This window comes from Podarcis pityusensis (genome assembly GCF_964106645.2).
Source record: "Podarcis pityusensis genome assembly, chromosome: 9".
Classification (NCBI taxonomy): domain Eukaryota; kingdom Metazoa; phylum Chordata; class Lepidosauria; order Squamata; family Lacertidae; genus Podarcis; species Podarcis pityusensis.
In genome coordinates, this window is record NC_138034.1 from 38,689,812 (window position 1) to 38,717,491 (window position 27,680).

Here is a 27,680-nt window from a genome sequence, read left to right on the forward strand (position 1 = left end):
TTACCACCTTCCTACACTGAACTCCCCACGCCTTCCCCTATTGGTTAGTGTCAGGCACCCTCAGTGTCAGGAAGCTAGGGGCACAGCTCCCAACCTGCCTAGGTTGCCCTGCTGACCATTGCTAGATAAGAATATCAGTGCCTTGGTTGATGGGGCTGAATCTAGCTGCAAGTCCACTCTGTCCGTGCAGAAAAGTCTACATTCAGAGTAACAAACGTCTCTGCATGTGACAGCACCAGATTCCTCTTGCATAGTTGGCTGTGTACAGACTAAACATTCAGTAGCAGAGTAGCATCCCATTTTCAAAATGGTATTTCTGATATAGGGCAAATAGTTAATTGACACACACTATGATTATTCTTACTAGTTCAAAATGTTAAAAAAAGGCTTAAGCTTGGGATAGCATTTCCACCAAAGGAATATACCTCTGCAAATAATTGGACCAGATCCTTTGTGGTTTTTTGGGAGATTACTTGCATAAATGCAACTAACTTGGAATGGTGACAGAAAAAAATGTTCTTAGCTTTCCTAAGTCCTGTTATTTAAAAAATAATAATTTTAGGGAGAAGAAAACAAAGGAACTAAAACTAGGCAATCATATAAACATATGTGCAGGAGGAGAAGCAAATAAATTTAAGGAAGTCCAATTAATATTTTACTGTCCATAAACTATTTTTCAAGTTTTATAACCATCCAACCCCCTGCATTTTACATGTTAATGATAAATAAAGGTTTTAAAACTTTTCCCAACTCTACCTTTCCCAGCAATTCAAGTAGAAGCACTAATGGATCTCTTGGCAAAGCACTGTTGATTATTAAGTTTCTTGAATCATTTCCCCAGAAATTTCTAACAGGACAGGACCAGACCACTAACTATAAAAGTCCCACTTCCATGTCTCTGAATTAGTGCCATTGTGTGGCAGAAAAGTATACTTGGAAACATAGGGAGGAATTCCATGTAGCACAATGGCAACCCTTTCATTAGCACAAGCACATCAGCCTGCCAGGTGGAACGATTGGCCCCCTCCTCCTGCCATGCACTGTTCTGGGTGTTCTTCTGACCCCTCTGAGGTAATTTTGTGGAAGCACAGTGGAGAGAAGGGGAGAAACCCCCCACTGTGCTGCTTTCTGTTAGAAGGGCTTGTTGAATCAGACCCATTAGAATTATTTTGAAAGGATCACATCACTGCCCAGCTTGTCCTATTTAATAACAGGGGTTCGCCAGGTGTGCATGTAAACTCAAACAGGACAGGAAACAACTGAGTTCTCTCCCTTGTGGTGTGAGTTCAGCATCCAATCATCAGAGACTTACTGTTTCTGAGTATGGATGCTGCGGTTTGTTCTCATGTTTAAATGGACACTGCAAGGTGTGTGATACTAGGAACCAGTTTTGTTTTGATTTTCCACATAACTTGCACATGGAGAACATCTGGATCTTCTTGACCAAATATTCAACACACTTTCTCCCATCTTCCAGCCTTCCATTTCTTTCCCACAAATAGATCTAGCAGTTTCTGCTTAGTTTTCCAGTACTGTACATAACTTCATTGCCCTTGTGTAACTTGAAGAAACTAGAAAGAGAAACGATGCATCTAGTTTTCAGATTATTTGATTCTTATTTTTTAAAAAATATTTTTTACAGAGGTTCTAAAGGTTATTGCAACCTTGCTACGTAACTCTCCACAGAGTCCAGAAACTCTGGAAGTCCATAGAGTCTTCCTCTCAGATATGATAAAGCTTTTTAATAGCAGCAGAGATAATAGGAGGTAAGTAGATGCTTGTGTATACACAACATGCTTCATAAAACTCTCTTCAGTTTGAATAACATTAAACTAATTTTTGAATTGGTTTCAAATAATCCTGAACTCACTTTTAAAATATAGATAAATTTGGTAATATAGATAATTACCAATTATGCTCAATCCATGCTGCTTTATTTATTTTTTGCCTTTAAAACCTAAGCTGTCTTGAGTTCTAGTATGTTTGCACGTTTCTAACTTACGATTTATCAATGTCAACAATTTTGCAGGAGTTTACTACAGTGCTCTGTGTGGCAGGAATGGATGCTTTCACTTTGCTATTTCAATCCCAAAAATGCTGATGAACAGAAGATAACTGAAATGGTGTATGCCATTTTTCGGATTTTACTTTACCATGCAGTCAAATACGAATGGGGTGGCTGGCGTGTTTGGGTAGATACGCTAGCAATCACACACTCAAAGGTAAGTCATACAAAGAAAATTTATTATTAATTATGTATTTTTCCCCAGGAAGTCTCAGATCATGGTGAGCCCAGAAAAAGGGCTGAAGCACAGTATCTGAATAGGTAGAATAAGGGAAGAGCTACATTTTCATAACACATAATAATTAAATTTGTCAGACTATTTAAATAATAAGTTTAAGCATGCTCCTTGCCAACTGTAATGTGACAGCTTGGTACTAGGATGCTTAATCTGACATTTCAAAGAACTATGTGTTTTATGAGGCTTTATTGTGGCATGTATGTGCAGTGGAATTACTTGAGTTTGAAACACAAGGTGGCGCACCTTGTCTGTTTCTAAGACTAAAAGATGGCCTTTACTAACACCAAGTGGTTGTGAAACAAATCGCTAAAGTCTAAAGAAGAAACAGGAACAAAATCTGCTTTCCAGACAAACAAAGAGAGGAAAGGGAGCTAGGGAAAAAGTTGCTTTGTGAATAAAGGAACAAATCAAGTTTCCTAGTATGAGGATAATTTTTTGCAGCTATAGCAATATTGTAATGGAACGAGGTTTGTTTTTTTTCTTTTTAAAACGGTGGTAACTTTCCTTCAATTGAAATGAAGATCTTAGAATGAAGTTGTTATAGCTATTGCAGTATCTCTTTTTCCGTGCCTTCCTTTTGGTACCCCCAAACATTTTTAATACTGTTTTGGGTGAGCTTCCAAATGGGGACTTGTGCAACTTAAGAAAAGAAAAAGGTACGTTTTTCTCCTCAGACACCAATGCATGCATTTTAGGATGTCTGGTATATAGACCGCACAATCCAGGTATAAAAATGGTTATTTCAGCTATATTCATAGGTGGTACAGTTGAAGACAGCTTAAGTAAAATAACAGATTTATTTTTCAAAGGTCATGATTACTTTTTTTAAGTAGCGAGAGAACTGCTTTAATTGAAAATAATGAAATAACATTGATACTGCTAGTTGACAATCAAGTCTTTTCTCTTTTCAAACACTAGCATTTGTAGCATATATGCTATTTTTAACTGAAATTCAGGCTTGAATTCAAAACATTGAAATCTCTGAATTACAGAAACTGTAATAACAGTTAATAGATTGACTATAAAACAGAGCTTTCCTTACGCGAGAGGGATGTATGAGCACATAGCTTAAATATGGATTGGTAAAATTTTAAATGGTCTTTTCAGCTATATTAATGGAAGTCGGTCTTTAACAGGGCAAAAACTGCAGGTTTGAATAATACATATTTTCTAGACCTAGTAATGCCTTTCAGAAAGCAAAACATATCTTTGCAGATTGGGTGTAATCAAAATATTTTCATAACATGCATTTATCCCTAAAAATAGTATTTCATGCTCTCAAAAGCTTCAGTAGATGATTACAATTTGTCACTGTTATTTTTCCATGCTTCCAGTTCCTATAATTCTAAGCTTTCTACTTACTAAAAAATGGTTTTGGTTTCATGACCAGCTCCCCATATTTCTTCTTCTTCTTTTGCTCCCCATCTCTTTCCTTACTATCTCTTTCATGTCTGCTTTCCTCCATCTTTTTGTGGCTTTCCCCCATACCCTTGTTTCTTGGAAGCTTGAACAACACATGACAGTTTCAGGTATATTTGCTTAAAGCTGGCTCTGCTCCAATAAAGAGGGAGAAGGGGAACCAATTTAAGAGCAAAACGAGGCTGTAGGTGAGGAAAGACCAACCACTCTCCACAGCTCTTTCCCCAGCAGTCGGTATCCAAAATTATTTCCCCCTTCCCTCTCCTCCACCACCCCTCCCTCGGAGGCACTGACATTGGAAGTGAGCCAAATGAGAAGAAAAGTGCTTCACCTTTTGTAGAGGGAGGAGAGCAGTAGGAAAGTGAAGCCATAGGAACAGGAAGAGAGTTCAGCTGTCCTCAACCACATGGCTCTTTCACTTTTTTAAATTTTTGATTCCCGTCATTCTGTATATATGTGATGGTTAAAATCTGTGCCTGCCCAAAAAATGTTTTTCTGTCATCACATGTAGTTTGCGCTTCAGTGTCCCCTGGCTCTACTTTTAGTCTTTTCATCAGTGTATGAGCCCTTCCTCAATTCTGCTGGAAGCTTCTAAATTTGAGGCTATTAAGAACAATTCTAGGTTGTTGGTTTTTTTTTTAACATGGGGTATCAGAGTTTTTAGGGGCTAACCAGGCTGGGAGAGTTGGGATAGCAGGCTCGTTGGTTTTTGAATGTCTGTTGTAGATTTTTTTTCAATTTCGTTGTTCTGTATGGGACAATGACAATAAAGATTATCGTATCGTAAAAAGAATGACTTTCTGTCCCCCTAGAAAAATGAAATAGGAGCAGAGCATGTTTATGCCACGTTGTCGTTTCTTTGCATCCTACTCAGTTGAATTGTATTTTCCTAACTGACTGTTGCCTTTCTTGCACTCCATTGCTCTGCCTTGAGTTAAATTGCCGCTTCCCCTTTCTGTCTTAGCGTTTCAAGGGCTAGTGCATGCATATGTTGTTTGGAAGGTATTTGAACCCATCAGCCAGATGGAATCTGGTACTGGGCTTAAAGAGTGATGAGTACACAAATAGGTTGTACAAGATTGCTGAATTGAGATAGTTAATTCACCCAGATCTCAAGTTCATCCTTGCAAGGTATTCCCTGGATGCATTAAGATTTTCAATTAAATGTCTCTGTTGATATTCTGAGGACAAAGGGTCTTGAAAATTGATATTTTTTCCCTTCCTAAAAATATTTAAAATTGGTTACAGATGGTTTTTATTGGATTCAGATAGATCCGCAAGGATATAAGCTATGTGAACAACCAATGTGCAATTTTTGTTTTTTTTTATTAAAGCATTTCAAAGTACTTGTATTGAGACAATGTTTTCTTATATTTAGTTGCAGGAGTAGCTTGCTTTCATTTTTTTGTTTAATACATCTTGATGCAAAGTGCTAATGAATGCGATTAATGTTCCTTATTTCATTTTTGCATCTACCGCTAATTTACAACGCTGCTTCCTGATAAAAGTACTAGCGTGTAAAAGAAACGAGTGTTGCAGAATTGGTTAGGTTTTGCAGAGCTACACATCAAGATACATGCGGCTGCTATAAAAAGCCAAAGAAACTCAATTGCAATTTTATTGTCCAGTTTGATAGATTTCCTGCCACCTTTGTAGCAGGGAAGCTGTTTGTCACTGTAGCCCTCTTCTCCAACAGCTACACTACGCTTTATAAGCAGCGATGGCTTTTGTGGCATAATTGCACTACATTGCTTTCTTTTGCTCTCAGGATTTAAAGGTGCGCATAATCCTCTTAAAGCTAAATTCCTTTGTGAAGCCTTTTATTTCATTTTATTTTAAACTGCTTCTTTCCCCCTTGCATCTTTGATACTATTATTATAAGGGAGAATTTGGTTTAACCTGAGTTTTTCAGTAGCTGTGTTAACTGTTAAATTCTCTAGCGGAACTTGATTTTACAATGAGCAGTTGCCATATTCATAATAAATATGTATTTTGGGGAGCCTTTAGTGGGTGGTTAATAATAAAGGATGGGTGTATTACTGTTTAAAAACAAAAAGTAAAAATGGCAACTTCAGTGTATTTATGTTGTTATATTTACTTTGCTATAATCTATGCATTTATGAAGCAGCCAAGTTAAAATATATATTGGATATGTTTTTTAATTTTTTTGAGGGTTTTAAAATTTTTGATATATATATATATTTAAATTACTTCATTATGGCTGGTCATATGAAGTGTCTAATGTGTTATATTTGTAGACTTCAGCTGTATAGCAATTTGAATAATGTACCAGAGTATATTTAAAACCCTGCTTCATGATAGTTTAATCTGCTTGTGTGATATTTAACTTTCCCACCTATATGTACAGATTTCTTGGAAATTATCCTCCTCCAAAACAGCAAGTAGGGATTTAAATTGCCATAAATTAAAACATAAAATAATTTGGGTTTCACTATTTAATACTATGAATAGGCACAATGTTCAGTAAGATGCCAGGTAGTATCACTTTGTAGAACTGACGTCCATTAAATCAGGCTGAACTGTATAGTAGCTTTCTTGACTCGCCCAGTCTTGCAGATGCAGACAAAATTCAAAAGAGAAGGTGAGCAAAAATGATTCGTTTGCTAAACTTGATTTATGGGGAATTATTATAGAGTTTAAAGTGCGAAAAGAGGTGGCTATATCACACAGTGGGCAGCTTTATCCCTGGTTTTACCACAAAGGTCACAATGTTTCTGGGGACTGGGATTTCCTCCCTCCTGATGGTATAACTAGAGGAATAGAGGTATAAGGACTAATCTTCCTATATGTCTTCAGTTTTTAAAATGTTAAGAACAGAACTTACATCCTTGAAAGCTACTCCTGGGTTAAACGTTGAGACAAAATTTAAAAGACATTGGGAAAACATAATAGAAGATTGGGGACAACACTGCAGTCCTAAACAGCTGCTCCAGTATCTCTTTACTGTATTGTCAATGCACATAGGACACATATAACATGGCACAGTTCTGTGTTACCCTAATGTTGATCTGCGTGAATGGACCAGTTCAAACATAATAGTGAGGCAAACCATGGCTTAGCACAAATTGGAAAGTATCCAGATTCCTGAACTGAAGCATTCTTCTCCTGATCCTCTGGTTATCGTGCCACCTGAGGTTAAGCAATCATTTGACATTACATTACTTCCAAGTCCAGGCTTGTGGTTTCTCTCACACCAGACAAATCACGAATTGCAACCAAGGTTTGTTCTTGGTTTCATCTTTCGTTTATTCACATAGGTCCATACTCACTTTTTAGAGTAAGGGTGTGTTACAGCTACATAAAATATCAGTACAGTACGATAACATCTTACATAGGGTTTCAATTCCAAGGGTTCCACGTATACATGAAAATTGCATATACCCAAGGGGGTTAACTTGTGTAGTTTCAGCCAGCCTGCCTTGAACCATGTATGACTGAAATTGTGCAAGTTAAATGTCCGTAAGATGTGATTGTGCTGTATTAAAATCCTTTAAAAACAATTTACATCAGAAGAATAGCCTTTCCAGCGTATGATGAAAGCTATACAAAGAAGGTGCCAGACACACCTGTGGAATTGCAGTTCCACAGCTGGCAGTTTTGAGAAGGCATAGGAGCCTGCCCTCTTTTTTTCCAGCATGAGCTGAGCACAAGCCTGGACCCTGCCTGTTAAATGAGTGAGCTGAAATAAGGGGAAACAAAATACTTCATTAACTCAAACAAAGAACCATAGCCCAAATCAGCAGGGAAATATGAGCATGCGAGATCTTAAAAGAAAACTGTCAATGTAAGGAACCTTTACATCAGGTTGTATCCAACTAAATCCTTGCACATGCGAGCACAGCAGAATGTCCCCTCCCTCTCTTTATCCATGCCCTCCTCAAATCCGCTATGAGGTTCCCCTAATCCCGCAGAGCAGATTTTGGACTGGTGCAGGTGGTGGGAGCAAAAATTCCATTGTGCTTGTAGAAGTTGATCTATGAGCGCGAAGATTTTGTTGGATGCAATTCTAAATCGATTGAACATGAACAAAAAGTTTGAGACAAATCTCATATGAATTTATCTGAGCAGATTATTCTGTTAAAGGATAAATAGTACACACAACCTCTATACCCTGATTTAACTCTTTCTTATGGTGAAATGAAATTATATTGGATGAATAGGATCAAGAGCACTGAGGAACATTGGCCTTGCCCACACATTTAGTAGAAAATGTATCTGGTTCACAACATTATGTGCTGCTATTCTAGGATTTGTTCACATGTTGGCTTGCAATCGAATCCAAGATTTGCTCTCCGCCAATAGGAGCAGGCTTAATTCCTAATGACAGGTATCACCAGGGTCTGGCAACATATTTAGATTTCCTCTTTATTGTGTCCCTTTATAATTCTCTATAACTGCCATTCACTACTATGGGGAGAGGAAATTGTGCTCATTGTGCACAACAATGTTGTGATGGGGCCTCATACCTACTTCCCACCCTGAGTGTTGTAGCCCGCAAAATCAGGCATACTCCAGAATGCAATTAATTGCTGTCTTTCTGAACAGAGCCACAGTGTTGAAGGAAGATGGCTCTATGTTTCTGCTGTTCAGCTTGCACCAAAAAACAAAGCAGAGGAATTGGATTCAGGATTGGGAGGAAAGGAGAGAGGAATGTAAAATTTCAAAAGACGATCATAATCTATGGGGTAGAGCACATACTTTGTTGCCAGGTCCCAGGTTCAATCCTGCTAGGTAGCAGGTGAAATGAAACATGTCTACCTGAAATCTTGTGGTTGTTGCCAATCAGAGTAGAAAATACAGGGCTAGATGGTGACATATGACAACAAGTGAGGGGATGGGTCAGGGGTAAAGGAAGGAGGGGCTGGGCAGGTGTGGGGAAGCAGGGTTTTTTAACAGGTTGATGAGCGGCTTAAATAAATGGGGAAGAAATAGCCATCATCAGTGAGACCATTAACAAAACCAGATTCTGGTTGAGACTGGTCTGTCCTATTATCCTGGAACAAATCTGGCTTTTAGCCCTTGAAGAGGAATGCTCAGAACAAGCAGAAAGCTTGTTATCCCATAAGTCACCCAAACCTCCTGTCCTACTCCCTTCACCGCTGTCCCCTCATAGCTCTCTCCAATCCCCAACTCCTTTTAAAAGAGCGGGGAGATAGAGAGCTATTTGGCAAAATGACTCTCTGAAGTATTTCCCCATCTCTGTTAAACAGCTTGCTTGACCCCCCTGCCACCTTTAGTGCTTGCTTAGTCACCTGCCTACCTTCCATTCTGTTGTCATGTTGGAGTTGGTGTGACTGCTTGTTGATGGCCACACAAACTGTGGTGTGATGACAACCTTATATTTTTATGTATATAGAAAGATATATTTCCACCCTGCTTTCCCACTGAAGTGCTCAAGGTGGATTGCAAAACCTTTCTTTTGTATTTCTTACTTGAAGCACCACAACCCTTGTGTATTTCAAGTAGTCAACACCCATTTCCTTTCATCTTTCTTACCTATGTATTCTACTTTCTTTTCAAGCTTCAATATAATCTTTATCCTGTAGATCAGTGGTGCAGAACCTCTAGCCACTGGACCTTTCCATTTGACTCACAAGACCATTTTAGCCAAGTCCTGCTCACTAGTCTTACACCTAATATCATATATAAAGCAGGTGTGGGGCAGATAAAGACATAGGTGGGCTGAAAGGCTTGCAGGCACCATGTGCAAAGCACTGCATAGCTGACTTTGCAAGCCCTGGCAATTAGTGCATCATCAGACCTTGCAGAGCCTGGCTTTGCAAGCGCCCGGCTTTGCAGTCCCTGATGATCTATGCATGGGACTTCACCAGACCTGATGATCAGCTTATTGTAGGATCTTGCAGAATGCTGTGCACTGGACTTTGCAATAACTAACAAGTCAGCTGATTGCCAGCACTGATGAAGTCCTGTTCATGGTGCTCTGCATGCCCTGTGAGGCTTTGCAAACCTTGGCTTAGTTCAGCATGGCATGGCACTAAAAAAGGTAGGGGCAGGAGCAAAGTTTCTCTATGGGAGACCACAAGTTTGCACAGTTCCAGGAAACCAGAGTTTGGCTTACTATGATGTAGAAACCAAGCTGCTGTGTGCCCCAAAAACCATAGTTTTAAAAATTAGTTATAGTACTGTGCTATAACTATGGGATTTAATTTCTAAACAGTAACCTATGCAAAGCAGTAAATATAGTATAATAATAGGAACATATTAGGAACATTTGACATGATGGATTAACAATATTTAACTGGGTTCTGACTTTCCTATATAGGTAAGTTGAAGTACAAGGCAATGGTTCATAAGACAGGGTCACAGTGCACCAGTACACACAACTTGTGCATGTGCTGCCCATACATGCAACCAAAGAAAATATGAAGGACTGTGGGGAAATTATCTGTCTTCTTAAAATGGGCTCATTTGCTTCTGAGGGCCATGATTTGCTTTATAACACTTGAAAAAAATATTACCCACCAACAATGTAATTCACACCTTAAATACGTCACAATATGGTATGAGTCATAATAGCTAAACTTGTCAATTAAAACATTTTAATGCAATATAAAAAAAAGTAACTTCATTTGTGTTTTGACAGTTAAGCTAAATGGCTTGGACTTAATACAGTCTTTTGATCTGTGTTGTAAGAAGCTTGCCAGTATGGGGGCCAAATGATTTGTTATGCTGGGGAAGGTGCCAGAATGTGCAAAGGCTTTTGTGTGTACAGTACCTCTGTTCCTCTTTGACGGATTCATTTCCCTGGGATTGATATCAGCAGGTATTGGTGCCTCCAGTCAAAGTTGATTTGTTTTCTGAATGGTGTAGAGAGTTTCCAGGCCTGAACTGTTAGCGTTGCTCCTAGGAGGGTGGAAAAACAAGTCAATAAAGCTCTCATTAGGATAAAAAATAGCAACATTTGCTGGAATTATGAATAGCTTATTGATGGAGTTTAGCAGCACAGGAGCTAATTTCCAGTAAACCTTGTTACATACAAAAAAAGGTGTTCTGTTGCTTGGCTGAACAACCAGCCTCCCTTTCTCCTTGAATCTTGACCTCATTGTATATATGTGATATAAGCATAAGATATGGGGAATAACAAATGTGAAATCTTAATAAATGGGTACTTTTTGATCAATGTGCACTGTAGTTCTAATACAGAATATGTCACCATAACCTTTTTGTACAGTGCATTCTAATCTTCATGTCTAGCAATTAGTGAATGTTGAATGTCAAATTAAGTTAAAATTAATGGCAGAAGGGAATGTTGTATTTATTATCTTGCAACTGTCTTTAACTAGTAGTGCATAGAGGAGCTTTCCAAATGTTGCAAATGGCTATGGATTAGGCATCAAATGATGGTGAAGATTAATGAATGGCCTTTTAGCTTGCTAATTTAAAGCAATATTTGGTAATTAATTGTGAATTACCAGCTTCGCAGTAGCAAACATCTAGAGGGAGATATAAAAAGGCCAGATACAGGTAAATGTGAAACTCTCTTGGCTAACATTACAACTTTCAGATTGTTGTTGCAAGTTTAAAGACTTGTTAAAGATTTGTTAAGGCAGAAGTTTTTTGTGTGAACTAGAGCCTACTGAAGTAGGGGCACCTACTTGAGGTGAAAGCTGGTCCATGAAAGCTTATGCCACAATACCATTGTTAGGGCATACAGGAAAAACATGACTCTCTGAAATTTTGTATCTGTGGCAATTCATAGAGAAAACTAAAGGTACTTGACCTTGGAGGTTTACTGGCAACTCAAGTCAACTTTCCAGTAGCTGTGTATGGAGCACTTCACAAGCCTTTTCATCAGTGGCTTATGTCAGCCCTCTAGATATTACTGGATTACAACTCCCAAGAACCTCAGTCAGCATGGCCAGTAGTAAGGAATGGTGGGAGTTAACAATATCTGGACTGGGCCACATTTCCCCATTCTTGATGTAGGTTCTTTACTAACCATACTATGAACCCCTATTTTAATATAGGTAAAGCATAAGCTCTGCATACAAATGGTCCTTCGTTCACTCCCCTGGAACCTCAGAGTATGGCTGGAAAAGGCTCTGGCTTGAAACCTCAGAGAGCTGCTGCCAATCAGTGTAAACCCTAAGAAACAAGCTATGGTTCATGGGCAGAATACCTGGCATCTCAAATGGCAGGGCAGGGAATATGAGCTCTCAAGAATCACTTCCAGGGGCTCTGTCCTGCCCAACATTCCACACATTTCCCAGCCCTTATTATTCTTGCCCAAGATCACAAGCAAGCAAGGCTTTCCCAAGCAGATCCTTGGGATCCTATCAGCCTTTTGTGTCTTCTCCTTTAGCTGTTCATTGCATTACAGAAGCTCCAAGAATGTCTAGGAGAGCCTCATAGACAACAGTCACTTTTTAACTATAAACTGCATGTGTGCAAATAGACGGGCAAAATTATAACAAGATGATTCACAGTCTAAGCAATGAAATAAGTCAGAAAAGTTGATTTGTGGAACCTCTACAAGTCAGGGTAGACATTCCAATGTTCTGACTTTGTATAAGGCAGCCTATCTGAGAATATCTGGGTCTCTCCCCCCCCCCAATTTATCGTGAGTTAATAAACTACATCCTGTCTTGAGAGTTTTTAATTGAAAAATGAATATGTGTGTGTGTGTGTGTGTGTGTGTGTGTGTGTGTGTGTATGCACCCCCCCTCAAAGCCAGATTTTAATCTAATTAGTGATGGACTATTGTCCTTTTTCTATGTATAGTTCATTCTGAAGGGGGGAATCTTACATGCTATATATTTTGCAATGGAATTTGTGGTTTTATAAAAAAGAAAATATTCTGGCTCTTTTTCTGCTACTTGTTATTATTCTGTACACTAGGCAGGCACACTCTTTCTTATAAGAACCAAGTGAAGAATATGTAATGTGTTACTGAATGAAAAGGTGTCCATGAATATCCTTGACAAAGCTTACTGTCCTGAGACTAGTTTGCCTAAGGGAATATTTAATGCTGTAGATACTAAGTTAGCTGATGGAAAAACTCTGCAGGGCTTAGGGCATCTCTTTGGGAAATGAATCTTAAAAACCTGAGCTATAAATCTTTCAACTCATCACACTTTTGTCGGAATGAATGAAAAATATATTGCTGACATAGAAAAGATAGAGTGAACTAAATGGAAGAGTATGAATGCATGATAGGAACTAGAAGCAAAATACTGATTTGCTTTCGTTTAACAAACAGCCTTTGCCTTATGTTCAATCAGGGGTGTGTGTATCTACCTAAGAGATTTTACTTTACTTTCACCCCATCTATTTTCTTTGATGTTGGTGATTGAATATGCAATATGAATAACTCAAATTTTTCTCAGGGAAATTATTCATACTACATTGACATTATCATGTCTCCAGCATGTCACCTGAATTGTTACTGTAGTGTTATATATAGCACAAAAATAACAAATTCGTGAAAAAATACATGTGTGCTTGGTTGAATTTAAGAAAAATACCTTTGTGCTTTAGTATATTCTGAGTACAAGCATCTAATTCTTCTATTTTAATAAGTTATCCACTTACAGTATATACCTCTGTTGTGAGAAATTCAGTGAGTTCAATTCCCGAGGTACAGGCACCTCCCCATTTGCGCACAATCGCTGACATGTGTGCCGCTTTTGGCACCGCAAGGGGGGGGCTTACGCACATCTGCTGCTGCAGATGGTGCTTCGGAACATAACCCCTGCGTAAATGGGGAGTTGCCTGTCATTAGTATCATTTAAAGTCCCTTAACCGCCTTTAATGTAGTCACTTGCCTAGTTTGCCATGTAACTGTATGTTGGTGAGTGAGTGGGCCAGAACAATCCTCTTTACCTTACTCATCTCTCCTTTGCTCCTTTGCTATAAAGAAACCAAATAGGATGCCAGAGGATGCCCTCTCCTCTGTATCCAGCACAGAAATGCATTTCTCTGCCAGCTTCCAGCAGGCTATTAACTTTAGTGGACTGATTTACAAGGCTTCCTTTGGCCACCTAAATAGTGTCAATTGTTTAAGATCACATCTATAGTAAGGAGCCTGTGGATTGTACAGGGATTGTACAGGGTTCCACAGTATGGAATACTACCTGGCAGTTTCCCTGTTGCTTATGTGATCTCTAGTGTGTAGGCAGTGTGGGTTTGCTGAGATATAATGGCAGGGCAGCCCACTTCTCCCTTTCCATGTGATTGTAACTACAGTCATACTTTGGATCCGGAACGCCTTGGTACTCGAACGCTGCAAACCCGGAAGTGAGTGTTCCTGCAGCTAATTGGAAGCCGCACTTTGGTTTCCGAACGTTTTGGAAGTCAAACGGACTTCCGGAACGGATTCCGTTCAACTTCCATGGTACGACAGTATGCAATTTAAATGATTGTGTTTATGTGTAAAGGTTGTCTTGAATACTGAAATGGGTTCTAAATTTAAACTGTGTAAATAAAATATCAAAAAGTCAATAACATTTAATGATTCAATCTGCATTAATACTATAAGGGTCAGCACTCGGTTATCTTGCATTATGCGGTGATAATTACAAATATTTAAGATCACTCTGCGAAGTTGTAGACCTATCCATTTGGGGGGGGGCTTTATAGCAGAATTTGTAGGCTACGTTGTAAGTTTTAAACATTTACAGAATTGAAATCATTCTTTTCAAAGGTAACTTTTGAAATACACAAGGAGAGCCTTTCTCAAATGTTCAGGGAATATCAAGAAAAAGGAGATGAAGACTCTGGTGCTGGTCCATCAACTCTAATTAGAAGTATCTCAGGAACCAGCAGGGAGGCTGAAGTTACAGGAAGGCAGCAGCATCTGGAAACAAAAGAAGCTGGTACTTCTGTCAATGATGTTGGGAATGGTAAAGTAGAAAACAGTACTCTGAACGCTGAAGGTAGACCACCTGATTTTGAAAAACAAGCTAACTCGGAAATGAACGAAGAAAAGCAAACAGAAGGAGAAAATGTTTGGAGAGCTCCTGATCTAAGTAAAGCACCTTGCTTAGAACTTCCCCTAAAGGCTGAAGCAATAAAGCAAGATTCAGAAGCTGCTTCTGAAACCACTGAAGCAAATCATGAGGAAGAGACAGTAGCTGCCATTGCACAATCCCCTTCACAAAATGTTGAAGGAGACACACTTGAAAGCCCAGAAATATTAGAAAAACTAACACCAGAAGTGGAGGAGGAGGAGGAAGAAGATTTTGTTGATTTAAAAGAGGAAAGCAGCCTACCTTTTACCTCAGAGGAAAGTGCTCCTAAACTCAGTAAAGATCATACCTTGTCAGAAAGCCAGGTAGCACCAGCAGTACAGCAGAATACTGCTACATTGGAAGAACCAGTTTCAGTTGCTTTAGAACCCAAAGTTGCTGATGCATCTGTGGAAACAGGACAAGGGTCAGATGCTTTGCCAGAAACCAGTGCTTCTGAAATTAGTGATACGAAAGCTCAACCAAATGCAGATATTACAGAGAAGGCATATGAACACAATACTGATAACCTTCAAACCAAAACAACGGTAGATGATATGCAGCCACATATTTCAGAAACGGTGGTGGTTTCAGACAAGAAAATAGCAAAGCTTGATGTTTCCAGTGTGGCATCAGATACTGAAAGATTAGAGTTAAAGTCCAGCACTAGCCTGGAAGTAAATCAACCTCTTCATTCCCTCCCTGAGGTAGGTTCTGTACCTCAATTACTTCATCTAAAAATGTTAAGTATATTGCAGGATTTTAAGGTGTTTGATCAATTTACGTAACTTTTTTTTTAAAAAAAGACCACAGTTCTCTTCTTAGTAGGTATGTATTTCATAATGATGACCAACACTTAGCTGAAAAAGAGTTGGTCTAACCCCATAGAGCTGTAAAAATAAATTTGATCATTGGCTACAAATATTGAGAACAAAGTGTCACGTCAGAGTCTCTACATAACATCATTTTTAATCAGCTCAACAAGAATTGGCGTAAGATGTTCATCACTCTCTCATCATACTTTTAGCATCCAGGTCAGTGGTGCTTACTGATTTAATATTTAAATAGTGATGGACTTAAGTGCTTCCCTCCTGCAGAGACATCTTCCAATGGAAAACCATCATCCTACACCATACTTCCTCAAAGGAGGGAGATCACAGTCAGCAGCAATATATTCACCCTATGTGGTAAGGTGTAGCAGCTGCTGCTTATTCTTGTCTTGGCTGGCAGAAATGGTGGTACAATTGCTCTGTAGTGTGTAGAATCGGTATAAACTAGTTGCCATTTTTGACTTATTAAATGTAGTTCCCACTTTGTAGAATTAGTTAGACATAATTTTACATTTTAGAGCTATACAAACTTTTTAGGTCTGAGGTCTTCTGGAATATTTCAATTTGAACTTTTAACATAATGTTTACATATATTTTATTTGTATAGACATCAAGACAGCAAGATGCAGCAGGCCAAGGCACAGGAGCTGCCGCAGATGGACAGAGAAGGGACTCTAGGTCTACCATGTTTCGTATTCCTGAATTCCGATGGTCACAAATGCATCAACGCTTACTCACAGACCTACTGTTTTCAATAGAAACAGATGTACAGATGTGGAGAAGGTAATGTACTTTCTCTCGAATCTTAGGCATTAGATTCCTCAGCATAATGATCTCTGCTAATTATAGAAATAGGACAGACTGTGGGTGGCGCTGTGGTGTAAACCACTGAGCCTTGGGCTTGCCGATCGGAAGGTTGGGTGCAAGTAGATAAATAGGTACTGCTCTGGCGGGAAGGTAAACGGCATTTCCGTGCGCTGCTCTGGTTTTGCCAGAAGTGGCTTAGTCATGCTGGCCACATGACCCGGAAGAACTGTCTGTGGACAAACGTTGGCTCCCTCGGCCAGTTAAGCGAGATGAGCGCCGCAACCCCAGAGTCGTTCACGACTGGACTTAACTGTCAGGGGTCCTTTACCTTTTTTTTTTTTTTAACATTTTGAATGGTTAAACTGTAAAATAAAACTGCAGAGAATATTAGTAAACTCTTATTTATGTGCATGTCCCAGTCATTTGGGCTGTGAGCAGATATTAGTTGATTGATCACCTGACTTTTAATTTATTATATATAAATAAACGTGCATATTACAGTCTTCTGAAGTGTAGATTATCCCATCTCAGTGCTGCAGGTGGTTTGCTTAGTTGAATTTTTCCTTGTATGCAACCTTTGTAAATGCAGGAACTTCAACTTCACAAGCTGTCTTTATAGGAGAAAGGAATCCTTTTACTTAGGATGTGGGTGTGAGCGTGTTTTTGGAAGGTGGGGGTGAGGATTAATGCTACTCCCCCCCCTCCACAGTTTATCAAACATACTAGCACGTAAGCTGCTGTTGTTTTCTTCCTTGCTCTATTAAAAATAATATTGAATGTTGGTTTGAGCTGTTACTACAAGGAAGATCAGAGTCAGCCCAGGATATGTCCCATGCTGCATGAAGGGTGCTGTTTAAGTGGTGCATCTATAATATTTGGGAAGGGGGAAATTGTGCACTGTAGACTCTGGGAGCATAATTGTCTAATCTCACCTTGTCTGTTGTCCCATTATTTAAATATAAGCCACTGTTTGGTAAGATATAAAATGTGTAGTGTTTTTGTACTAGCATATACAATATAGGTGCTGTGAGGAAGGGATGATAGAGGCCAATGCCATGCTAATGCTAATGTGTTTAAGTTGTTGAAACAGGATTTAAAAAAAAATGTTTTATATCTTTACAATCGTTTTTTGCTTAAAAAGGGAAGTTTGTGAGTTCTTCGTAAGATACTAGTTTCCTCTTAAGAGACTTGAGTTCAGATCTAGTTTATATCTCAAGGGAAACTTCTTTGATGATTTATACAGTGTCTTTTGCTGCAGTAGATAATCAGACTTCATAATAATAAATAATTATTCACCACACACTTAGACACAGTTGCCAGTCTGTGTTCTGGAGAGGATTAGAAGCATAAGGAAAGGGCATTTTCAGGTCAAGAAGAAGGTGCACTGACAGTTTAGGATCCTGGTGTGTAATTCCTGGCTATAGGATAGATTTCTGCCGGTAAATGACTAAAAAATAATGACAAATAAATACTTCATAAAAGTGCAACTGAAACTGCATGAATCCTGCATTTTTATACTGTGTTTTTCATTTTGATCAGCCACTCTGCCAAGACTGTGATGGACTTCGTCAATAGCAGTGATAATGTCATCTTTGTACATAACACAATTCATCTCATCTCTCAAGTGATGGATAATATGATTATGGCTTGTGGTGGCATATTACCTTTGCTTTCTGCCGCTACATCTGCTACCGTAAGAAATTCACTTTCTAATGTAGAAGTGGTGACTTGTGGGAGGATGCTTCACCATGTGCTTTGAATTATAGTACACTGACTGCCATGTTCAGACTGAGCTAAGAATGAGGAAGGGGAGCTGGTCTGTGGGGCAGCACAGGGCAACCTGGCTGTGTGGTGTTGACTGCAATCTACTCCTCTATGGTACTGGACAAGATGGCTTAGTAAGATCATCTCCATCTGGTCCAATTCTAACCTATTTAGTGGTCAGTACCACCACCACCCTATGCCTTCACTGCTGCCCTTCACCCTTTTGCTTAGTGTTCTGGTGCTGCTTACTGTCTGCACAGCTGTTGGGTGCTCATGTCTGTTCAAGGAAGGAATTTTGGTCTGGAGTACCAGCCAGTAATTGGTTGCCTGTACCACCCCACCTCCCAATGTTTCCCTACTTTTGTGAAAGTGCTACTTTTGTTGGTACAACAGCCATTTTTGCTTTGGCCAGAGACTATGCCTTTGGGGGGAGATGGTTTGGGGCACCTCAAAAGTACCCCGGTGAACCTCTTTAGGAGGTCCCAGTGGTTTGGGAACCCTGACTAAGCTAGTAGCTTGCATAGTTCTGCCATCCCTGGGAAAGGTCCTCTCTTTATTTCTACCCTATCTTTTCAGAGAAAGTTTGGTGCATTTGGCTTAGCTCACATGTAATGCTAAACTACAGTTCAAATCAGAGTGAATCTCATTGGCTCCTTTCATGGCAAGCTATAATTTACCATTACATCCAAACAGAAAACCCGTGTCTGTTGGATGTAATGGTGCTTGCCTTGCGCTTTCCTTTCAAACCAAAATTGCAAACCATGTGTTCCCAATGTCATGATTTGAACCATTGTGTTTAATTTCCTATTTCTTACCTTTGTCTCCACATTCAGATTACTAGCCCCCCACCCCCCACCCCCCAAAAAGACAGGCCTCCATGCTAGTCACTTGAGGTAAAGGACAAACTCTTCACTTTAAAATAATTCTGCCTTGATCCTCTGGAGGTCAGTGACCAAACAAGTGGTTGTTTTCAAGCTTGTGTTAATTGGATTTATCCACTCCTCATATCCCCACCTTATTAGATTCCTGGTCAAGTGACATGAGAAATTTCAAGAGGCCACTTCCAATATCAACACACACCAAGTAATAGTGATGATGCCTAATTAATGCATAGAAGTAAAAGCTGTTCTTTAATGTTCCACTATGCAGCATGAATTGGAAAACATTGAGCCAACTCAAGGACTATCCATAGAAGCTTCTGTAGCATTCCTCCAAAGATTAATTAGCCTTGTGGATGTGTTAATATTTGCAAGCTCCCTTGGATTTACAGAAATTGAGTCGGAGAAAAATATGTCATCTGGTGGAATTTTACGACAGTGTCTTCGGCTTGGTAAGCAGATAACTGCTAAGCATTAAAATACATTTTGCTGAGTAGGGTTTTTATGAGAACTCATTCTGAGTGCTACCTGAGGTAGACTCAGATTTAGTATGAAATAATATAAAACTTCCTAAGAATAATGAGATATTTTTTTAAGGCTAGAATTAGACTGAAGGGATAGCTCAGTCGGAAAGCATGAGACTCTTAAGCTCAGGATCATGGGTTCAAGTCCATGTTGGGCAAAAAGAAGGGACCATGAGTGTCATCTAGTCCACCCCCCTGCAATGCAGGAAACTTGCCCAACATGGGATTCGAATTCACAACCCTGAGATTAAAGTCATGCTCTACCAACTGAGCTATCCCCAGCATAAGTAAGATTGGTTGAACTTTCATTTGTTTGCCTTCAGATCATTTCCTGTGACTAAGGACAATTTACGTGGAAGTTAAGTCATCCTAAGAGTTTGCATGTATTTGAGGCTGATATCTTTAAGAATGGAGCAATCTAACAGCAACAACAAAAGAAATAAGGATGAATAAACTTTGATCCTAAACCTTTGTACTAATATACCTGGCTTAGATTAATTTTGCAACTAATAACCTGACTTTCATTGTGTAGCTGATATTGTAAAAAATGTCTAAATCTAGTTCTTGAGATACTGGCTTAGAGTAGAGACCTCTCATGCTAGCCTTACAGTATCATTATATAGTAATATATATTGGATGGACCCAGAGTTGCCCTTCTGTGAATGAAAGGATTCCTTCAATTTGTAAATGGGACTGAGCACCACCAGAGGCTCCTGTTGGAGGAAAAATGCAGGAACATTGTTTTTCCTGGTTTCCCCCATTTCTTCTGCTGTCTGCCATGCTGCTTGCTGCTCACAATGTTCCACAGTTTTTTCAGGAGGCTGCTGGGGGGGGGGGGAATAATGGGATATTGCTTTTTGCTGCCCTCTAGCAAGATCTCTGTCTATGGCAGGCATGGCCAAACCTGGCCCTCCAGATGTTTTGGGACTACAATTCCCATCATCCCTGACCACTGGTCCTGTTAGCTAGGGATGATGGGAGTTGTAGTCCCAAAACATCTGGAGGCCAAGTTTGGCCATGCCTGGCCTATGGGGAAGTCTGGATCCAACCCAATGTAGGTGAATTTACAGCCTTGTGAAACTTTTCATCACCCCACAAGTAACAAAACAATGTCAGAATTTTTTAATGTAATATTTCTTAAACTTTGTTGGATTTTTGAATAGAAGCAAACAGAACTGTACTCATTATGAGCTGTAACTTCTCTCTTCCCCCCCTCAAAAAAGGGTTTGTTTATATATTAGTATTGGAAAAATTGAAACTTATCTTTCTGCAGCAGTAGGCATGCAGATTCAGCCGTGTTTATACTTTGGACTTGCTATGTATCCTTTCATTTCAGTGTGTGCTGTGGCAGTCAGAAATTGCCTGGAATGTCAGCAGCAACAGGCACTAATGAAGCCTAGCGGAGAAAATGTTAAGTGTCAGAAAACAGTACAAAGCCTGATAGCAGCAGGAAGGTCTGGAGCAAAGGCAAGTATCTTCTGACATTAAACGTAGGCAGATGTTGATACTGTTATCTCTGTGACCTGATGGATAAGTCTCTGGAGCTTTCTTATGGCACTGTAGTCATTACAGAGAAAAACAGGGCATTTGAATAACATGAGCATTTATTTTAAGTTGTATATACAAGTTGTTTAACTTACGAATGCAGTTGCTTGGGAGGGGGGATGTGAAGGGGGAGAGCAAAGAACAAAAGATCTGCCCTCAATGTTTCTAGATTCCTTGCCCAGTTTTCTTTCTTTGGTACAATCTTGAGTGTCTGTCATTGTACTTGATTTGTGTGTAACGCCAGTCCCTAGGGGCCCTTCCAGACCGATGGGATTTTTTTGTGGGCGTTTCTGCAACATGTCATTGATGCCGTAATGGTGCATTAGTGGTGGATTTATACTGGAACATCCACACATCATTCCACTTTATTAGGTGTCCTGCAATTCTTTCCCAGTGTTATTGCATTATTGCCATCTGGAGAGGCAGTCTTGCACTATAGTACAAAACAACACCCCCCCCCCCAAAAAAAAATTGTGGTATAAAAAGTTACAGGATAACAGAAGGAAGTTGTGAGACATAAACAAATTAGAAACGAAGCAACATGTCCACCTTGAAACATTTGCAATCACAAACTATTGAAATCATGATTGTATGTGACCAGCCCAAGTACTGTCCTCGTTAGCACAAATAATCGTGATTGCACAACTAAAAAGGAAGTCTGGAGGGACCCTCGGTAATGGTGGTTTTGTAATGTTGTGGAAATGATAGCTTTGGGCCATCCTTTGTGCTTATCAAAACAAAATAATATACAAACTCTTTTATTCTAAACAGAGCCCAGTTGATATTGTGACTGGAGGGATTTCTCCAATAAGGGATATTGACAGACTCCTACAGGATATGGATATTAACCGACTGCGAGCAGTGGTATTCAGAGATATAGTGAGTTAGCAATTTTCTCCTACTTACTGTGTTCTTTTTTTACAGCCTGATTTTCTGAGCCAGTGTCCTTATGCAGTTTCCTATGGTGTTAAAATCTAATGGAGTGTCTAAGAGAATCATAAAACTCTGTGGGAATAGCAGACCAAGAATTTGGGGTCAGGATGAAAGGCTTAAGTTTTCCATAAACTGCTGTCCCTGCAGGTGGTTTCAACTTCATATATACTGTGTCCTTTCCCTAGTTCATGGAATGTGAATTTTCCAGTGTATTGCTCTTATTCTTGAGGATAGCATGTGTAATCTGTCCATACTCCATTCCCAATTCTAGATTGTTAAATTACTTGACTCAAAATTTGCTTCCAGGGTAAATGCTGGTTCTTGCTTGTAGCGCTACACCATTTTATATCGTTGGAGCATTTGGAAAAACGGGAGTGTGGATCAGCCTTCTGGTCAGATCCCAAAAATATGACCTGGAAAAAAGGGTGGAACAGTCTTGCTGAGGGAGGATGAACCTGTTTAACAGTCTCCCAGGTGGAAGACTGAACAACCTGGGGATATGATGGGCACTTAGTTATAGGAATAAATTATCATGAATTTAATTTTTTAAAGGGATTTCATGAAGGGCTGAGTTAGACTTGAATATCATAATAAAAGGCTCAGATGATGAGGGTCCATGGGTCATTCTGGATCATCAGTTAAGGGTTAAAACAATGTCACAAGGTTGTCTCTGTCAATCAAATCTTATTTTTAATAAGATGATCATAGCAAAGAAAAAAAGATTACTTGGTTTGATCACAACAGGATATGTTGTTGGGTGGAATCCATTCATTCCTGAGGACTGATTGATAGGTGCATCATATGTTGTCTATGTTAGATACTGCATTGAGTTCTGGGATTTGATTTTAAATATAACCAATTCCTGCATAACTGGCATGAACTGGGATCAGTTCTGGCTTCACCATAAGGTGAATGACACTTATTCCTCAGAGGAAAGCCAAATCACACATATTGTTCTGAGACATGTGCAGAGTTCTAGTTAAATAGAGTTTCTCAGTAACTGCATCTAACAATATTTTAAACATCTAGTTTGCTTTTTTCTATCTTTATTTCTTACAATATTTTTGATATGTTAGACCAGGGTTCCTCAACTTGATGACCTCTAGAACTTGCTGGACTACAGCATCCAGCCAGCAGGGCCAATGATCAGGGATGATAGGCATTGTAGTCCAACAACATTTGAAGGTACCATGTTGGGTAAACTCAGTGAGATAAGGATGTGAGGGCGATCTGGCTGCAACATCTGTCACCCCATTGATCGCCAGGGTTGATTCGGCTGATCTGGCTGGCTGGGCGGGTGTCCCCTTCCTCCCTCACCGCTCCATGTGTGTCCCTCCCGAAGCTGCGCGCTCGGTGGAAGGGGACGACCATCCCAGATAGAAGGAGTGTACCGTTCTTCGGTCAAGGGTATACAATAGCTGCGCTCCCTTGCTAGAACCTCCAAACAGTGAGATAATCTCCTTTATGAAGTAGGGTCTGGATTTATTGCAGAATGTGGCAGAATAACTTAAGCACTCAACAGATGATCACAGTTTTGGTTGGTCCATTGAGTTGTTTTTAAAACTCAGTGCAAGCAGAAAGCTAGCACAATATGGGGAAGACTGGGGTAGAATTTTTCTCTTTTGTGTACTTGTTTCTTAATGCGAGAAATTCCATGTATGCAAAAGGGAGAGCTGAAGTAAACAGTCTATGCTACTAGCTCAGAATCCTTCTTCCTGAATACGCCTATGTAGATCAAGCTTTGAGTGCTAGTAATTAAGAGGTTTTACTGCTGTCAAATGATGATTATTTATACATAATCTACAATGACATTGTAACTGCTTCTAGTGCTTCACTTAAAGAAATAAGTTTGTAGCAGGTGATAGCATAATATTTGGAATACAATGGAATTTGATAGGCTGTATTCATTTATTTTTACAGGAGGATAGCAAACAGGCACAATTCTTGGCTTTGGCAGTAGTATATTTCATCTCCGTCCTCATGGTATCAAAATATAGAGACATATTGGAACCTCAGGATGAACGTAGGCGGCCTCAGTCTGTTCAGTCACTCAAGCCTGCAACAACAGGTTAGTGACAATTCAGGCTTTTAAGACTACTGTAGATTCTATTCAAACTATATGTATATGTAAATATTCTGAAATGTGTACTTGTTCATAGGCTCTGTGAAAGTGGTTCTGATGAGAACATAAAGATCTAAAAGATGTACACCTTGTGGAGTGTATGTGTGTGTGTGTGTATTTGTTTTTTAAAAGTACAGAATCAAAACACTTACTAGATTTAATATACTGTTTTTGAAAATTGATGTAAGAAGTCTCCTCTAATTACTACTTTTAAATACAGAATTTGTTCCCAAGTATCCCTCAGGGCTAGTTAACTATTAGGCAGAATTTATTTTTTATAGATGCTTTTGTTTACTGCCCAGAACATTAATTTTTAATATTTTTGTTGGCGTTCCTTGTGATGATAATACTGTGTTAATGGTAAACTTCCAATAGGATTCTTCATCTTTAAAAATTCCTTTTATACATGACTTGGTTTAGCACATTTCCATTTTTTATGGGGAAAGTATGGCAGAATATTAACAAAATGCTTCCTTCCCCCAGTCATTTCGGTCATAATGGATCAGTGATGGAATGATAACAATATATTGACTGCTGAATTGATAAAAATACTTATATTCACATTTTGGCGCTTTGGGCCAAAATGGAGGACAGTTTGGTGTGGAGGTGCTTCCAAATGCAAATAGCTAAAAGGCCATATCAGCATACTTACATATTTTACTGAATTGTGTTTTCTGCTGTGTTTTATTCTGTTATTTTGGCATGTCTGCCCACCTATACCCTTCCATCCCTGCGTGTGCCCAAGTGAGTGTGTGAATGCTCCTCTTAAGGGCTCCGACACACAACAGATGCTGATACCTCCTGCTTCATTGGTGTGACTAGCACAACAGACATCCCCTTGGTTTTGAGTAAATGTGGTTGGAATGAAAGTGTAAACCAGGGGTCAGCAAACTTTTTCAGCAGGGGGCCGGTCCACCGTCCCTCAGACCTTGTGGGGGGCCGGACTATATATTTTGGGGGGGGGAGGGGGAATGAACGAATTCCTATGCCCCACAAATAACCCAGAGATGCATTTTAAATAAAAGCACACATTCTACTCATGTAAAAACATGCTGATTCCTGGACCGTCCGTGGGCCGGATTGAGAAGGCAATTGGGCCGCATACGGCCCCTGGGCTTTAGGTTGCCTACCCCTGGTGTAAACTACTGTTTCTCTCTGTGGTATCTCCTTTTCTGAAACCTCTTTTCATTATAAACTGACGTTTGTTGAGAAACATATTGCTGGAATTATATATTTATTAATACTGTACTTTTAAATAGTAAAAGTTTCCGGGCTCCTTAATGTAAACTTCTGATGACAATTTCCTTCTGTGTATCTTTCAAGATGCAGAAAACCCATCTGCAGCTACTACCGCCGTGGCTCCCCTACCTGCCGAGGAGTTGGAAAGTGTTGCGTCTGTGCAAAGAAGAGATTCAGGTATTGAGGAGGAAGCACATTCCGGATTAGACCACAGTTCTGAAGCTGCTACAGAAGCAGAAATACAAAGCGTCATTGCAGGCCCAGATGCAATCAGTGAAGCACTGTGTACGCTTTCTTCAGAAGTCAATAAATCTCAAGAAGGCAGAAGTGAAGTGCAGACTGAGATGGACACTAAAACTGCATCCTCTGTGCAAACGGCAAAAAATGTCAATGTGAAAGATATCCTAAGAAGTTTGGTCAGTGCTCCTGCAGATGGGGCCACAGTTGACCCGGCAGTTCTTCCACCAGCTTTTCTTGGAATCCTTGGGGATGGTTCTGCCGAACAGCCTGTTCAGTTTCGATCCTTTGACAGGTAAGAAATATTGCATTTTAAATCTATTTTACTTAAAACTGTGAACGACGTAAGGTTGTTTTTTTAAAAAAATAATAATAATCTGGTGTTGTGATAGCAGCATAAACATTGTTTGGGACTGTTTGCTTCAGAGTCTCTGCAAATAATTTTACACAATTCTGTAGAAAAAATTATTTGACATAACAATGCAGATAATTCTAAACTAAAACAATATGTCAGACATTTTCAGGGGATTGATTTCATTCTAGCATCCAATTTTACTTAACATTACACTTAAGTTAAAGGGACCCCTGACCATTAGGTCCAGTCGTGACCGACTCTATGGCCCCCAGCCTCCATTTAGTTCAAGATTGCATCATGGTATAGCCATCCCATACAGCGTAATCAGTTTTGTACCACATGCCTTATCCTGCAGCTGTCTGTGTCTCCCTTACATAATGTCCGGTCTTCAGTATCGATGATACTCACTTCTTTATATTCATATCCCTTTGCCAAATCATCTCTTGATCTAGCTGTGCCAGGAAGTGCTCAGTTTAATGTAGCAAAGACTGAATGAAGTCAGTGATTGTAGACTCAAAAATACGTTTATGAATGATCTCGTGCTCTAATTTTTTCCATTCTATGGTCACAAGTTACAACCTTTCACTCTTAAGATTTATTTTAATACACTATGCACTTGTTAAGTGTAACATGGATCTTCTTAAGATCCTGAATCCAAAACATTTTATAGATTAGAGAAGGTAATCAAGACATTTGTGGGTACAGAATACCTATTTAAAAATGTGAACAGCTAAAAAAACCTGCAGCTATCAGTTTTAAAGTCATCCAGTCTTGATGCTGTAAATTTGGTGGGAAAACATGTTTTCTTTCAGATGACATCTAAGGGTCTGTTGCAGTTCTGGGGTGAGGGTGGATAGAATAGGTTATGACCTTGTATTCAGGAAACTGGAGCTACATTCAAAAAGAGGTTTTCATCTCCAGGGACACACCAATATACTAACATTACAGTGGGAAACTTTGGACAAGCAGACTTCAGGATGCTCTGTATAACTTAGTGTGTCTGGTTTATATTTAATGTATTGTCTGGTGCAGAACACAAAGCCCAGTGAGTTCATGTTTTTCATTTTTTTTCTGTGGGGGGTGGAGAGGTGGGTGAGTTGGAAAAGACACCTTGTTAAAAGTTTTTTCCCCCCATGTAGCAGTTTTACGGCAAAGCATCTCTGGGACTTTCAAAGCATCTCTCTGATCCTGCATTTATCTCAGGAATGTTGTGTCAGAAATCAAAACTCTCCTCATATCTTAAGGATTATCAACTTTCCAGGCATAGCTGGAGAGTATACAGTAACAGCTATGTGAGTGAAACCTTGCTGAAAGAGTGCCAGGTTGTGGGTTTTTGCAAACAACAAGGTGTGTGCGCTCATTCCCATGCCAAAAATTACTCTTTTATCTTATGTGAAGATCCAGTCTGGTGATTAGTGGGTGACAGGGATTTATCTTGATAAAAGTTCAAGGCCTGGTCTGACTCTCTCATTAAGCCAGTAGAGACGCTGAATTAGCAGTCTATTTGCAGTGTTTTGTCCTCTGTAACCTTTCAGGAACAAAACTACTTTTTCGTTGTTGTTGTTGTTGTTGTTAGTGTAAAGACATTGGTAGTTAGTTTAATAGTCCTGATGAATAATATGATTCTGTTTAATTGTGACTAAATCCCATCTTTTATAAGGTCAGTCCTGTTTATGGTTTTTGTTTTGTTTTTAGGAAGTAAAGATGAGAGAAAGCTGCAACATTGACTGCTCTGT

General features: G+C 39.4%; 1 protein-coding gene across 4 annotated transcripts in view; it reads left to right on the forward strand.

Annotated features, from left to right (window-relative positions):
• LRBA (LPS responsive beige-like anchor protein) overlaps nucleotides 1-27,680 on the forward strand; it is a 360,426-nt gene that overhangs the window by 55,128 nt on the left and 277,618 nt on the right. For all 4 annotated transcript variants that reach the window (XM_081021326.1, XM_081021329.1, XM_081021328.1 and 1 more), the window contains exons 21-30: nucleotides 1,643-1,766; nucleotides 2,030-2,222; nucleotides 14,407-15,417; nucleotides 16,148-16,323; nucleotides 17,887-18,040; nucleotides 19,261-19,441; nucleotides 20,850-20,980; nucleotides 21,830-21,937; nucleotides 23,912-24,059; nucleotides 25,437-25,884. In XM_081021326.1, the coding sequence (XP_080877452.1) occupies nucleotides 1,643-1,766; nucleotides 2,030-2,222; nucleotides 14,407-15,417; nucleotides 16,148-16,323; nucleotides 17,887-18,040; nucleotides 19,261-19,441; nucleotides 20,850-20,980; nucleotides 21,830-21,937; nucleotides 23,912-24,059; nucleotides 25,437-25,884 (2,674 nt within the window). The remainder of the gene's footprint in view (nucleotides 1-1,642; nucleotides 1,767-2,029; nucleotides 2,223-14,406; nucleotides 15,418-16,147; nucleotides 16,324-17,886; nucleotides 18,041-19,260; nucleotides 19,442-20,849; nucleotides 20,981-21,829; nucleotides 21,938-23,911; nucleotides 24,060-25,436; nucleotides 25,885-27,680) is intronic.